We start from the raw sequence: 16059 nt of genomic DNA, 5'->3' as shown, positions 1-16059 counted from the left end.
ATCTCCCAATCCCTTTCCTTGCATCTCACTATTAGTCTTGCATCCCTCTCCTTAACTGATCATGGCTCCTAACATTTATAACGCAACATGGAATTGCAAAGAATTGTGTGTTTTAGTAATGATTTGAGTGTCATTCATAGTTAATCTCTTCAATACATAGAACTTGCAAATCTGTTTGGGATTCCCTCACCCCTGCAAATAGCATATATCTTCCAAAAAAAAACTTGCTCGATTTTATAATACACAGCGAATGCATAAGGATCAAACAACAAAGCAATTTTTACTTAGTGACTTCACAAATATAGTGAAATTTTTATGTTAACTTATGAATTTTTTTGGGGAAAGTTTTATGTTAACCTACGCAAATCATATCAAGTAATTTGATACATATATGAGGATCCATTTGAGACATTTGTGCATCCTATAAGAGGTCAAGGATCACGCTATGGACAAAATCATAGTTCCATTACTTAACTATGTGTATAGGTCTGTAAATGCTGAGATGGAAAGTCTGTAATGATCTAATGTGATTTTATCATTTAAAATTAGCAACAGATATGATATAGAATTCTTTAAAAGTTTAAAGGTAAATAGGTACCTAAAAAGTTCTGTTCCAGCTGGCACAGTTTCAGTGTACTCTTTTGAGCCACTAGATACTGTCAGATCCAGATATATTCCATTATTGAAGTAATCTTTCTTGCAAATATGGCATTCAACATCAGACCCAGCTGGTGATGCTCTGTAATAAACTCATCCAGTGCAACATAAAATAAACGATTAGCATATGATTTAAAAGTGTAAGAACACTGGGGAAACGATCTTCATTATCTTAGGGATCAAAAGCTGACAGGTAGAGAAGAGCCTCCTTCTATCAAGGCAAAATCAGATAACTTACACAGTTTGGCTTGCATTACTTTTACTGATTAATGGATAATAACAAACAGGACAGCCTAAATTATTCATCCCAGTGCTAACTTTTGCATCTGGAATAGGATCCTGAAAACACAAGAGCAGAGAAAAGGTTATCAGAGACAACAACATTCATAATTTAAGTGCCAACCAGCAAAGCACAACACTGAACAATATGCAATTTGCTAGTCAGTCCCTTACCTCAATGCTGCATTGGCATGATATGGGGCATGCACACTACTTGGCATGCTGCCATCCAAACCGTGCCAGTATTGAGATGGCACATGGCAAGGCATAGTAAAAATTTTATCATGCCAATGCCAGGCTGGCGCACCACCACAATGAAAGACTTTAATCCTTCTACAGCAATATGTATAATATTTTTGAAAAATAAAGCTCGAAGATGAATTGTCAAAGCATTATTAATTACTTCATTTAAGAATAGTTACTAAGTTGATGTGTTTGTGGCTTCATGCTAACAGGCCCTAACTATTAGCTTTTGGATCCATTGGAAGTGGTGTAATAGGTTTTACGTGACCAGTTATTACAACATGGTTGCACAACTATATGTACATAGATATATGCTAGAGTGAGAGTGAGATGGACATTCTTTCCAGAAGGATTGAAAACAAAATCTATCAATTCAAAATCAGAGATGGACATTCTGGATGGAAAATTCACACTATTGGTCATAATCTATGTTATCAAAATACCTAGAAACCTAAATCATATATTTGGGAGGTCATTTGCTTGTGCACGAAGTGGATATTAAAGTCAAATATAGTCTTGGTGAGCATAAAGGACCAAGAAGTGCTCCTTTGTGATAACTTCCTTTATGTTTGATCTATTATACATGAGAAAGGAGGTATACTTTTGTCTTATCTTTGTACAGACTAAAGGATAACATAATGATGCAATGATGTGGCTAGTACTACCAACAAAAATTTGGAGCACTAAATAAGGTCTAGGCAGATAATACATAAGATGAGAATGATGGATGTGTTAAAAACTAGGACTAAGTCTAGACAGATAATACGTATGATGAGAATGATGGATGTGTAAAAAACTAGGAATAAGTATGGTGGAAGCTAGAATATTATATGAATCATTAGTTGTACCAGTATAGTTCAAGGATAATGGAGGTAGAGCTACGCATATACCCAGAAGAGAATTCAAAGAGATCACAATAAATAGTTATTAGAATTTAATGGTCAAAAACACAAAGGATGGTACCTAAAAAAAATGGATGGAAGTGATGATTTCCTTTTTTTGTTGGAAGAAGGTTGTAGACAGTTACTAGGAATGGATGTTGAAAGAAAGTAAGCCCAACTCCACACGTTTTCAATAAGGCATGTTGGGTTATGCTCAGACCCAAGTTTCATTTTTCAATTTTCCCAGTTCAATTGCTTGAGAGGTAACTTATCAGGCTTCACTATTTTGCTATTTTTGTCTCTTGTAGGATGCTCCTATTGTAGCAAAATAGGCATGCTGGTTGATGCTGAGACCCAAGTTTCTTTTTTTCCAAGTTCAATTGCTTGAGAGGTAACTTACAAGGCTCCATAATTCTGCCATTTTTGTCTCTTGTCGGATGCTCCTATAGCAAAATTACAGCAAATAAAAAATAAAAAATCCTCTGTTCCATCTCATTGCGATCAAAAATTAGATTTTGATCAGGTGATAAAAAGACTATAACATCATCTATCTGAGACAACACCCTGTTCATCTCTGTTGAAATTCTAAATCCGTGACCCTCAACAGCCTATCACCCTCCAAACTACTGCCTATATTACCAATAAATTCATCCACCAAAAATGTCATATTTTTTAAATTTTTTGAACTAAAATGAACTAAAAAATCCCACATTTTTAATCATCCGACATCCCATTTTCCTCTTCTTTTCTCCCTACTTTACAGGGAACCTGTAAATTCTTTCTCCTTTTTCCTCTAATAGAAGCTGGTGGACTTCGGCCCTCCATTACATTCACAAGAAAGGGGGGCAAAAAAGGGACATCCCGTAAACGTTTAAGCTAACTGTTGGGGGAATAAGGTTTTTCCCCCAAATGACACGAATGCCCCAAAGAAGCCGCACAATCGTCGATCCTGAAAGGCCGAAGTCGGCACCCGAACTCGGAATCTCCGACCTAAGAGAAACCCCAATGCCCGAGGCCTACTTTTGTCAGCCACCTACTACGGCTATACGTCTCCGAGGTCCGGCCAGAGACCGTACTATGACGCCCCTCCGGCATTTATGGTGCATGACCGCTGTGATCCTCCGGCACACTCCACAATAAATATGGATCTCCAGCTTACTCCACAATAAATGTGGATCTCCGGCTCACTCAACAATTAATGCACGTGACTCCTGTCATCTACGGACTCCCAGCTCTCCACGGCAAATAAGCCCAGCAGGGTCTAGTCAACTGTGATAAGTCTCTGATCTCGGCCATACCTCCGACACTGATGCAATAAATTCGCCTGGTAGCGTGCTAGTTCGGGTTGTACAACGCCCTCATCGCCGACATCAGTGCAATTATTCGCCTGACCAAGCGCCGACCTGAACGACATGCCGAGCCGTACTACGGCTTCGCCCCGTTACATCGCAGGTAAACCGACCCCCGGTCTATAAAAGGGGGTTGGAAAATCGATACTGGGGACGGGCACTGTTTACCTCTACTCTACACGATTTGCCCCCTCCCTGACTTGAGCGTCGGAGGGCCAGCGCCGGAAGACCCGGCCACCGGCTCGTGTGCAGGCACCCAGACGGAGGACGCCGCCCACTGTCGGATCGTCGCCCAGCCGCGGGAATCAGCCGCTCCTTCTCGCCGATCGCCCCAGACGGAGGACGCCGCCCGTCGACGGACCACCGCCCCGCCGTGAGTAACCACCTCCCGCTCCCTCTCCTCGACCGAAGATTGCCCCCGGGTCCAATTTCCAGCAACAGTTGGCGCTAGAAGAAGGGCCCGAGTAGCAGTCATGAAGTTGAGAAGTAAGGGAGCCTCTAACGTCTCCCGGCGTCCCCCGCAAAGTCCTGGACACTCCGTCCAGAATTCCCCAACTCCAGCTGACCCAGGTCCTCAGGTCCAGCTGGAACAGTTCAATGCCCTGGTACAGCAAGTCCAGGCCCTGGCCGCCGCCGTGCAGGGCCTACGGCGCGTGGAAGCTTCATCGGCGCTTCCCCCGCAGGCCCAGGCCCCGCCGGAGTGTCTCCCCAACGGCCCGGTTCTCCCCAGTCAAAATCTGCATGGCTCCTCCAGAGCCAACAACGGAGAACGGGCTACTCCCCGTAGGGAGTTACCGAGAGAAGGTTTCGATCGGAGACCCCAACTTTCCGAGGCGGAGTCAGCCCCGGACCGCCAAGGGCCGGCGCAAACCACAACGACAATCCCACGGGTGGGGGAGCTCGACCGAAAAGTTGAGCATCTGGAGCGCCAGATTGCGGCACTCCACGGCAAGAAGGCAAGACAGGAAGGGGACTTTGAGTTCACTGCCAAGTCCCCCTTCTCCCGCCAGATCGAGGACGAGCCGGTTCCCGTGAGATTCAAAATGCCTCAGGTGGAGCCCTACAGCGGAATCACCGACCCCCTCGACCACTTGGAGAGTTATCGGGCCCTCATGGCCCTACAAGGGTCCTCGGAGGCCATACTCTGCAAAGCCTTTCCAGCGACCCTCCGAGGGACCGCTCGGCTTTGGTTTTCTGGACTGAAGCCGAACACGGTGTCCTCCTTTGAGCAGCTCGGCAGGCAGTTCGCCACCAACTTTGCTGCCAGCCGGCGCCAGCGACGGACATCAGACTCCCTCCTGGACATCAAGCAGAAGGAGGGGGAGTCCCTCAAAGAGTACCTGGACCGCTTTACCGCCGCCACATGGGAGGTCCGCGAGCTAGACCAATCGATAGCCATGTCGGCTCTGAAAACTGGGGTTCGCTCCTACCGATTCCTCTTCTCCATCGAGAAGAGCTTCCCGGCCGACTTCACCGAAATGCTGGCCCGAGCCCGGAAGTATGCCAAGGCCGAGGAGGCAGTCGCCTCCAGGCGGGGAGCAATCGAGCCCGCCTCTAAGAAGCAGAAGAAGCGCCGCGAGGAGCGCGGCCGACAAAGGAGCCGGTCTCCCCGCAGAGAGAAAAATCTCCCCAGACTGAGGAGTCCGCCCCGTCAGCAGGGGCGACCTCAGCAGAGGACACCTCCTCGTCCGAGGTCTCCACCACGGCCCCGGACGTACCAGGCGAGGTACGAGAACTATACACCCGTCAATGCTCCCCGGGCCGAGATCCTGATGGAAATTGAGGGTCGGGACTTCTTCCGACCCCCGCCTCCTATGCGAGACACGGGATTTCCCCGAAATACCAGGAAGTATTGCCGCTTCCACCGAGACCGTGGGCACGACACGGAGGACTGCTTCCAACTCCGGGACGAGATAGAAGCGCTCATCCGACGGGGAGTACTCAACCGGTTCGTGAGGAATCGACCTGAGGAAAGAAGGCCGGCGGAGAATGTCGCACCAACCGAAAATCCAGGCGACAACAGGCCCATCGCCGGCACCATCAACATGATCGGGCGGGCCTCGGCAGGAACGGCCGCCCAGGGAACACCCCCGAAGCGCCCACGTACTGATGAAGTCATCTCGTTCTCGGACGAGGACTTAGAAGGGGTCGAGACCCCTCACGATGACGCTGTGGTCATCTCCATGATTGTAAATAGGTTTGATGTAAAGCGTGTCCTAGTTGACAATGGAAGTTCAGCCAACATTTTGTACTACCATGCCTACCAAAAAATGGGGTTGACAGGAAGACATCTCCGGAGAATCAATGCCTCGCTAGTCGGGTTTACCGGAGATGCGGTCTCGGTTGAAGGTGAGGCTAGCTTCCTTGTCACAGTTGGCCTCGCCCCCCGGGAGAGCACTGTGAGGATGGACTTCTTGGTGGTCCGTCTGCCCTCGGTCTACAACGCCATCCTTGGGCGCCCAGGGTTAAACACCCTTCGAGCCGTGGTTTCAACTCGCCATTTACTCATGAGGTTCCCCACCGGCCAAGGAGTAGGCGAGGTCCACGGAGACCAACTGGTCGCCAAGCAATGCTACATGGCGGCCCACACAGTGAAACAACCAGCTGAGGCGCCAGACCGCCCGACGCGCCCCTCACTCCCCATAGAAACCCTCGATGCGAGGGACACCCCCTGGAAGAAGCAAGTAGAGCCCGGTGAGCTCCTTATTCAAATCCCACTACGAGAAAATTTTCCCAAGCTAACCGTGCAGGTCGGCTCCGGCCTCGGCGCCCATGAGAGGGATCGCCTCGTCAGCTTCCTGCAGGATAATGCCGACGTCTTCGCCTGGTCGCCCGCGGACGTGCCAGGAATTGACCCTGAGGTCATGGTCCACCGACTTCAGGTGAAACCAACCAGCAGGCCTGTAAAGCAGAAGAAAAGAGGCTCCGCCCCCGAGCGACAACGAGCTGCGGCCGAGGAGGTGGACAAACTCCTCGGAGCCGGCTTCATCCGGGAGGTCTCCTACCCGGACTGGCTCGCCAACATAGTCCTCGTAAAGAAGGCTAACGGAAAATGGCGTATGTGTGTGGACTACACCGACCTGAACAAGGCCTGCCCAAAAGACAGTTTCCCCCTCCCGAGCATCGACCAGCTCGTCGACTCCACCTCAGGACACCAACTGCTAACTTTTATGGACGCCTTTTCAGGATACAATCAAATCCGAATGGCGCCAGAAGACGAGGAGAAGACGGCCTTCATCACCGACAAGGGCACCTACTGCTATAAGGTGATGCCCTTTGGCCTGAAAAACGCTGGGGCCACCTATCAGAGGCTGGTCAGCCAGATTTTTAAAGACCAGATCGGCCGGAACATGGAAGTCTACGTGGACGACATGTTGGTGAAGAGCCGAGCGGCGGAACACCACATAGCCGATCTCGACGAGACGTTCGCCAAGCTCAGAAAATATCAAATGAAACTCAATCCGGCGAAGTGCGCGTTCGGGGTCACCTCGGGCAAGTTCCTGGGTTTCATAGTGACCCAGCGCGGAATTGAGGCCAACCCGGAGAAAATCCGGGCACTGCAAGAGATGTCGCCTCCAAAGACAGTTAAGGAGGTGCAGCGGCTCGCGGGGCGGGTAGCCGCCCTGGGAAGGTTCGTCTCTCGGTCAGCCGAGCGTTGCCTCCCCTTCTTCAAGAGCCTCAAACGGCCGAAAGACTTCCGGTGGACAGAAGAATGCCAGCAGGCCTTTGAAGATCTTCGGAGCCTTCTGGCTTCTCCCCCGCTGCTCACCAAGCCCCGGAAAGGCGAGGTCCTTTATTTATATCTGGCCGCCTCCCCAGCCGCAGTGAGCTCAGTTCTCGTCCGGGAAGAGGACAAGCTCCAAAAGCCGGTCTATTACACCAGCCGGGTTCTCAGGGATGCCGAGACCCGTTATTCTAAACTTGAGAAGACCATCTTAGCTCTCATCATCTCGGCTCGGAGACTCAGGCCTTACTTCCAAGCCCACACGATAGCTATATTGACCGACCAGCCCATGAAGCAAATATTGCAGAGGTCGGATCGTGCGGGGAGGATCGCCAAATGGGCGGTCGAGCTCGGAGAATTCGACCTCGAATATCGGCCCAGGCCGGCTATCAAAGCTCAGATACTCGCCGACTTCATCGTGGAGTGCACCCTTCCGGACGACCCCGACCTGCCATCTGGACCCGCGGAGGAGGCCCCGAGGCAGCCATGGGTCCTGCACTCGGACGGGTCTTCGACCTCGGGGGGTAGCGGGGCCGGACTTATCCTCACTAGTCCAGACGGAGTGGTGGCTGAGCAAGCCCTGCGCCTCGAGTTTCCGGCCTCGAACAATGAGGCCGAGTATGAGGCCCTCATCGCCGGGCTCAAACTGGCGAAAGAACTAAACGTGGGAGACTTGACGGCATTCAGCGACTCCCAGCTGGTGGTGAACCAGGTCCAAGGAGATTTTGAAGCTAAAGAGCCATCCATGCAAAAGTATCTCCAAAAGGTGCGGGAACTCATATCTGCCCTGAATTCTTTCAACATTCAGTACATTCCCAGAACGGAAAACCTCAGGGCAGACCAGCTATCCAAGCTGGCAAGCTCCCGCATGAGCGAGCTTCCTAAGGGAACCGCGCTCGAGTATCTTCAGACCCCCAGCACGGAGGGACCCGAGCCTACCATGTGCATCGGCTCCGAGCCAAGCTGGATCGACGGGCTCGTCTGCTACCTTCAGGACGGAACCCTACCTCATGACGAGATGGAGGCTCGCCGAATCAAGCGCCAGGCCCCCCGGTATGTCCTATACGAGAACAGGCTCTATCGACGATCATTTACTTCCCCCCTTCTCAGATGCCTCCGCCCCTCCGAGGCGGACTATGCTCTCCGAGAGGTCCATGAAGGGATCTGCGGAAATCACCTGGGGGGCCGGGCCTTGGCCCATAAGATCCTGCGGCAGGGATATTACTGGCCCACACTCCAAAAAGACGCAACAGATTTCGTCCGCAAGTGCGATCGGTGCCAGCGAAACGCCAATATCCAGCGCCGACCTTCAGCTCTGCTGACCTCCATCATCGCCCCCTGGCCGTTTGCCCAATGGGGGATCGACATCCTGGGGCCCTTTCCCCTCGCCACCGGACAGAGAAAGTTCCTGGTCGTCTCCATCGACTATTTCACCAAATGGGTCGAGGCCGAACCTGTCGCCCGGATCACCGAGCAAAAGATGCGGGATTTCGTGTGGAAGTCTATAATCTGCCGATTCGGACTACCCCGTATCCTTATATCTGATAATGGTCGACAATTTGACAATATTCATTTCAGGGAGTTTTGCTCTGAACTCGGCATTGATCATCGCTTCACCTCGGTTGCCCATCCCCAGACAAACGGAGAAACCGAGGTAACTAACCGAACTATTTTGCAGGGACTTAAAGCTAGGCTTGATCGGTCCAAAGGACAGTGGGTCGAGGACTTGTACAATGTCCTTTGGGCGTACCGGACCACGTTCCGACTACCCACGGGAGAGACCCCCTTCAACCTAGCATACGGCACTGAGGCCGTCATCCCGCTGGAGATCGGCCTGCCTTCTCCCAGAATGGAGCATTACGACCCCGACACCAACTCTTCCCAGCTAAGGAGCAACTTGGACCTTGTCGAAGAAACGAGAGAGATCGCCCGGGTTCGCATGGCGAGATACCAACAGCGAACGGCCCAATACTACAACTCCAGAGTCAAGCCCAAGCTCTTCAAAGTAGGGGACCTCGTCCTCAGGAGAGCCGAGGCTTCTCAACCGACCGAGCAAGGAAAGCTCGCCCCAAATTGGGAAGGGCCGTATCAAATCGCCCGGGTACAACGACCAGGGGCGTACAAATTGAAGTCCCTGGAGGGGACTCTGATCCCACGAAGCTGGAACTCCGAGAATCTACGGATGTATTACCAATGAAACCTTAAGGGGTTCAAAACAATCAGGACAATGGACTCAGCTCCTTTTTCTGCAAATATTTCTCTCACCTTGATAACTGTAATCCTCTTTTAATATTGGGTCGTCTGTGATCCTCAGATTCCCCGGCCAAAATCGGGATGCCTCGAGGCTCGACCGTAGAGTCCCAAACTCCCTCGACCTCGGGAAGAATCGCAAGAACGATGAGACGTGGAATGGAGCAGGATTCCTCGACTTAGGCCGAGATGCCCCGAGTGTCGACAGTGCGTGCCCAGACCCCTCGACACTTCGGAAAGACGGGGTAGTACCTTCGCGGCCCCCCGTGGCGCTCATCACCAACAACGGGGTAGTACCTTCGCGGCCCCCCGTAGCGCCCCCTCGACTAAGGTCGGGATGCCCCGAGGGTCGACCGTAGAGAACCAGACTCCCTCGACCTCGGGAAGGCGCCGTGAGGGGTGGAAAGGGTGGCTCCACCTGGGGCGCCACGAAGTGGACCCCCAGGAGCGGTCGACGATCCCCGATCCCCGAAGCGAGCGATCCCTCGACTAAGGTCGAGATGCCCCGAGTGTCGACAGTGCGTACCCAGACCCCTCGACACTTCGGGAAGACGGGGTAGTACCTTCGCGGCCCCCCGTGGCGCTCATCACCAACAACGGGGTAGTACCTTCGCGGCCCCCCGTAGCGCCCCCTCGACTAAGGTCGGGATGCCCCGAGGGTCGACCGTAGAGAACCAGACTCCCTCGACCTCGGAAAGGCGCCGTGAGGGGTGGAAAGGGTGGCTCCACCTGGGGCGCCACGAAGTGGACCCCCAGGAGCGGTCGACGATCCCCGATCCCCGAAGCGAGCGATCCCTCGACTAAGGTCGAGATGCCCCGAGTGTCGACAGTGCGTACCCAGACCCCTCGACACTTCGGGAAGACGGGGTAGTACCTTCGCGGCCCCCCGTGGCGCTCATCACCAACAACGGGGTAGTACCTTCGCGGCCCCCCGTAGCGCCCCCTCGACTAAGGTCGGGATGCCCCGAGGGTCGACCGTAGAGAACCAGACTCCCTCGACCTCGGGAGGTACCACAGGTCAGCAAAGCGTCCGCAGACCCGCCGACCTGACACAAGACCCCTCGACCAAGGTTGAGGTGCCCCGAGGTCCGACCACTGGGTCTCAAACTCCCTCGACCTCGCAAAGAGCTACAAATCAATAAAGTCTCCCCAAGCCCTCTCAACCTCGGCGGGTGCTGTCGGGTCCGTGAGAAGCCCGAGCCCCCTTAAAGTCAAAAATGACTCCGCAGGTCGACAAGGAAGGGAGGCAGCCTACTCCACCATGCGAAGCATAACTCTGAGAATGAAAGAGGTACCTTCAACTGGACGCCCTCCTTGTCAAATTTTATTTACATATTACTGAGCGGAATCTTAATGTTGGAGCCTTATCTCGCCCCAAAGTCGGGCCTCTCTAACGGGTCGGCTTAGGGTCGACCTCCTAATTACATTATGCATGCACCGTTCGTCAAGCCTCCGAAACTGGTACAGAGGATTTCATAAATTAGTGCCCAACTCGGCTCTTCGACGTAAACTCCTACGTCCGGCTGAAAAAGTGGTCCCGGCCACGAATGTGCCAGCCAACGCGGGTACCAAGGCAATCTCTGGAAACCCAGCCTTGCTCACCGAAGCCTCGGCAGAGTCCGAGAACAATAACTACGAAAACCGTCGGTAATGACCTGCCTATTGGCCCGCGCTCCCTCTGAGGGGTTTGGAGTTAAGTTCGGAGACCCGACTAAACTCCCCGATTAGCGGCACGCACAGACCTAGTCCGGTCTTAGTTAAAGGGCTAAGGCCCGACCTCGACGCCTTGGGACTCCCCTAAAGGCTAAACGCAATGACCTCCACGACTCCCAAATCCGAGCTATAGGACTTAGAGAAATTTTCTAAAAAACTCAAGACTCGGAGCTCCTCTTCGTTGGGATGACTGGAACCGAGAAGGCTAAGATGTAGCCCGGGAAGAAGGACAATTTCGTTAAGCAGCCCGGAAATTAAAATGCGAAGCTAGGCCATCGAGGCGGTTCGCTAAGGCCCTGGCCTCGGTCATGACAACAGAGGGAAAGATGAACACGGAATGGCAAAAATACTTTTTCATTAACAAAGGGCCGGAAGGCCAATTACAAAACTGGAAGTCGGCCGCTCAAGGGCCGACCCCGGATACAATGAAAAAGAAAAGAAAAATATGCTATGTCCTAAGCGGCGGGAGCCACATCCGGGGGGTCGTCCGGCACATTGATGACCTCAAGACCTTCCTCCGGAACAGGCTCGGGGTCAGGAGCAGGAGCTTCGGGCACCACCTCTGGGACAGCGTCCGTCTCGGCCGCCAGAGCCACCTCCATGACACCGTCCGCCTCGGCTACCCTCGTCGAAGGCTCGGCGGGGTCTTGCTCATATATTCCCGCCTCGGATGTCAGGATGGTGGGAAGGGCTCGCACGTCGGACCCCCAGCCCCGGTCCTCCCTCGGACGGACCGTCGAGAAGTCATACTGAGGGCAGTACAGGCGCACCTGCTCTCGGAAGTTCTCGAAGCCTCGAAGGAAACCGTCGACCGTCTCCTCCTCCAACATGTCGCGGAACTCTTACGACTCTTTGAAGAGCTCCACGGCGTGCTCGGCTCGTTCGAGAGCCCTCCTCTCCCGGGCCTCAAGTTGCTCGAGTCGGAGGCGAAGGGCCCTCTCCTCATACTCGAGGGCCGCGACCCTGGCCTGGACCTCCCCCAAGCGCGCCTCCGTGCCGCGCATGGTTGCCTTGGTCATGGCGTGAGCCGCCTTCTCCTCCTCAAGCGCCCCCACCACGGCAAGGCGCTCGGCCTCGGTGGCCGCCCACCGAGCCTCGGCCGCGGCCGACACCGCTTCTAGCTCGGCGATTCTTTTCTTGGCCGGCTCCAGCTGCTGGCCGAGCTGCCGAACTTCTTCTCGATACCCGTGGGCGAGGAACGCCATGGTGTCGAGCTCGAGAATATGCTGAAAAAAAAAAAAAAAGAGAAGCGAGGGTATTGTGAGTTGAAAGGCACGTATGCACGCTAATAACTCAGGAAAATTAAGAAGGGAACTTACCCGGGCGGTGCTGCAGTAAGCACTGCCGGCGACCTCCTCCAGCGAAATCCCCCGGAACACGGCCCGGTCCGCTGGGAGCACTGCACGCCGCAACATGGAGCGTGCGACCTCGGCATCCTGAAGGGCCGAGCTCCCCTCAGGAACGGAAGAGTCTGGCTCAACCGACTCTTCTCGGAAAGCTCGGGAAGAGCTCGGCACGATCGGACCCGAGGTCCCGGAGCCGCTCGCCTCGGGGCCTCGGGCAGGCCTGGGTCCTGGCTGCTGCGGCCAGGCCACGGATGATTCCCCCCGCTGGGCAAGGGGGGCAGGGCAAGGAGGGGCCGATGGGCTCGCACCACTGACCACCCGCTCCCGCCTCGGGTCGGCCGCAGGGGCCCCCGTCTCGGGGCCACTCGTCCCGGCCGACGAGGAAGCGCCGTCTGTCCTCGCCCTCCTCCGAGGCTGGGGGGGCTCCCAGCCTCGGCCTCCCGCCTCCTCAGGCGGGAAAAAGCGACGTGTTACTGGTCGGCATGCGGGGAATATCTGAAATCAAAAATTTTGTTAAGTGTCAGGCCAGTGGCAGTAAAAGCGAAAGACAAAGAATGAAAATAACGTAGCCGCCCTTACCCTCGGGGCGCGCCGAGCTCAGACCCACGCTCGCCAGGGCGTCCTCCCGCAGGAGCTCGGTCAGGTCGTTGCCCCTCCCGAGGGCTCGCACAGAGTCTAGGATCCTCAGCTCCCTCCCCGTGGGCTCGGAGAGTCTGTTGAGGGCCTTCAGCCGTGGGTGTCCCCACCTCGGCTCAAACCCCCAAGGCGCCGCGGACGCCAGGAAGAAAAACTTCACCTTCCACTCGTGGATCGAGGAAGGGGCGCCCCGGAAGAGTGACATACCGCCCCGAAAGGCGAAATATAGCCACCCTGCGTCCGCCGGGTTCTTCTTTAACAGAAAACACTGGCGGAAAAGGCCTACCGTGATCGGGATCCCGTGCCCGAGGCACAGGGACAAAAACCCGATTATGGTCCTCCATGAGTTCGGAGCCAACTGCGCCGGGACGAGCTGGTACTCGGCCAGCAAGCTGCTCACGAACTCATGGGTGGGAAAACGCAGGCCCGCCCAGAGTGTCTCGCGGTAAACCGCGATCCGACCTGGGGGCGGCTGCGTCACCCTGTCCCCCGGCCCTGCGGTTTCAAGACGAAACCCGGGCTGGAAGAAGAAACGGGAGCGGATTGTCTCCAGTTCCTCCTCTGACATATTCGACCCAACTTCTTCGGGACCGAGACTCATTCTCACAGAAGAATGGAGTAAAAATTAAGAGCAGAAAATGGAAGTTGGCAAGGAGAAGAAAAGAGGAAACTCTAGTGAAAACAGGAAGAAAACCTACTGGACATTGCCAGAAATTGCTCCGGGCACCGCCGGCAAAATTCGGTTGAGGGAGAAAACAAGGAAAAAAAAAGACGACGAAAATGAGGGGAAGCCAAACAAGACCTTTAGGGCAGACTCGTGGGGATTATATAGACCCCCCTGACGGCCCGGATCGATGGGGTCGGTTCCCATCCCCCGATCGGGCTGCGCCACGTGGCGACCTCTAAGGCCGAGGCACTGCATCCACTCCGGATCAATAAATCGAATACGAAATCAAAGTGTTGTCCCATCGGATCTCGGGACCTCATTATGGGTCCACAGAATCCCATCGCCTCGAAGAATGAGCGGACGGCACCCCCGCTCCCCTCGTTTAATAAAATCTGGGACACGTGGAGCCCCGGTGTGGCCTCCACTCCCCCGAAATTATGACCCGGTAACACGAAATCGGAAGCGTCCGACCCCTGGTCATGCCGCGTGTCCGTTTTGAAACCCAAAATGGCACGCTCATTGATGAGCGGGAACTCTCGATTGTGGGGCCGAGGCGCCGCCTCGTCGAACCCGAGGACCCTCATCCTGGGTCCGCCTCACAAACCAACCTCGGTAATCCAAGAGACACCGCCCCCGCTATAGTCGCCTCGAAAGACGTAGGGATATGGACCCCATCATTAATTCGCCGAACAAAGTAACCTCGAAACGCCCAAGGGCGCAGGTCCTGCCACGAAAATTCCAAGAAACATGAGGGTGCGGACGAAGTTCGCCCCCCAACTTTAACGATGGACTTTACTTCCTACGTCCGAGCCCACAAGCCGCTCGAACTCGGAAGTCGGGGGGTAGTGTTGGGGGAATAAGGTTTTTCCCCCAAATGACACGAATGCCCCAAAGAAGCCGCACAATCGTCGACCCTGGAAGGCCGAAGTCGGCACCCGAACTCGGAATCTCCGACCTAAGAGAAACCCCAATGCCCGAGGCCTACTTTTGTCAGCCACCTACTACGGCTATACGTCTCCGAGGTCCGGCCAGAGACCGTACTATGACGCCCCTCCGGCATTTATGGCGCATGACCGCTGTGATCCTCCGGCACACTCCACAATAAATATGGATCTCCAGCTTACTCCACAATAAATGTGGATCTCCGGCTCACTCAACAATTAATGCACGTGACTCCTGTCATCTACGGACTCCCAGCTCTCCACGGCAAATAAGCCCAGCAGGGTCTAGTCAACTGTGATAAGTCTCTGATCTCGGCCATACCTCCGACACTGATGCAATAAATTCGCCTGGTAGCGTGCTAGTTCGGGTTGTACAACGCCCTCATCGCCGACATCAGTGCAATTATTCGCCTGACCAAGCGCCGACCTGAACGACATGCCGAGCCGTACTACGGCTTCGCCCCGTTACATCGCAGGTAAACCGACCCCCGGTCTATAAAAGGGGGTTGGAAAATCGATACTGGGGACGGGCACTGTTTACCTCTACTCTACACGATTTGCCCCCTCCCTGACTTGAGCGTCGGAGGGCCGGCGCCGGAAGACCCGGCCACCGGCTCGTGTGCAGGCACCCAGACGGAGGACGCCGCCCACTGTCGGATCGTCGCCCAGCCGCGGGAATCAGCCGCTCCTTCTCGCCGATCGCCCCAGACGGAGGACGCCGCCCGTCGACGGACCACCGCCCCGCCGTGAGTAACCACCTCCCGCTCCCTCTCCTCGACCGAAGATTGCCCCCGGGTCCAATTTCCAGCAACACTAACCATCACAAAACTTAAGGACAAAAAATCGACTGAATTTGTTAATCATAATCTAATTTTTCGAAACAATGATAGTAGCATGGTGGATACAGGTCACGTAAATTGCGATTCTTCATTCCCTGTTACATAAACATCATTTGTAGTTCTTTGCAATGATCAGCATCAAACTCTATTCAAGATTTACGATGGTTGAAGAAAACCCATCAAGAAAGAAAGATCGGCTTGGTAACCAAAATGAAGAATAAGAACCACGAAATTTTAGATCAAGAGAGAGCCCTGTTTACCACGGGGTTAGCCTCGACGCTGGCGGTGACGGAAGAGGAGGCTCGAATCCGAACCGAGAGCGGAGGCTTCGCGCTTGGACACCCACGGTTGCGGAGGCAGCGACGAGGAACGAAGGCCCTCAGGCTCCCCACGGCCGCGGCCATTCTCTCCGCTGTTCTTCCTCGTCCCCCCTGCTATATATTTTCTGAGTAGATGTCGAAGGCTCGAGGCCTATCTTAAATTAGGCGCCGCAGGCAGTTTTAGTCGCTCCCACCAGCGATCGGACGGTGCAGA

General features: G+C 54.2%; 1 protein-coding gene across 1 annotated transcript in view; it reads right to left on the bottom strand.

Annotated features, from left to right (window-relative positions):
- Window positions 1–16059, bottom strand: part of LOC103720236 (putative methyltransferase At1g78140, chloroplastic) — a 22186-nt gene extending 6127 nt beyond the window's left edge. Inside the window, exons 1-3 of the mRNA XM_008809846.5 lie at window positions 15786–16059; window positions 896–996; window positions 599–739 (exon numbers count right to left, since the gene is read on the bottom strand). Of these exons, the coding sequence (XP_008808068.4) occupies window positions 599–739; window positions 896–996; window positions 15786–15929 (386 nt within the window). The 5' untranslated portion in view covers window positions 15930–16059. The remainder of the gene's footprint in view (window positions 1–598; window positions 740–895; window positions 997–15785) is intronic.

Source organism: Phoenix dactylifera, chromosome 7, assembly GCF_051530095.1.
Source record: "Phoenix dactylifera cultivar Ajwa chromosome 7, Ajwa_hap1_PhDact_Kaust_v1.1, whole genome shotgun sequence".
Taxonomy (NCBI): domain Eukaryota; kingdom Viridiplantae; phylum Streptophyta; class Magnoliopsida; order Arecales; family Arecaceae; genus Phoenix; species Phoenix dactylifera.
The sequence above is the reverse complement of the archived record's forward strand: the minus strand, read 5'-3'. Positions and strand labels throughout refer to the sequence as shown.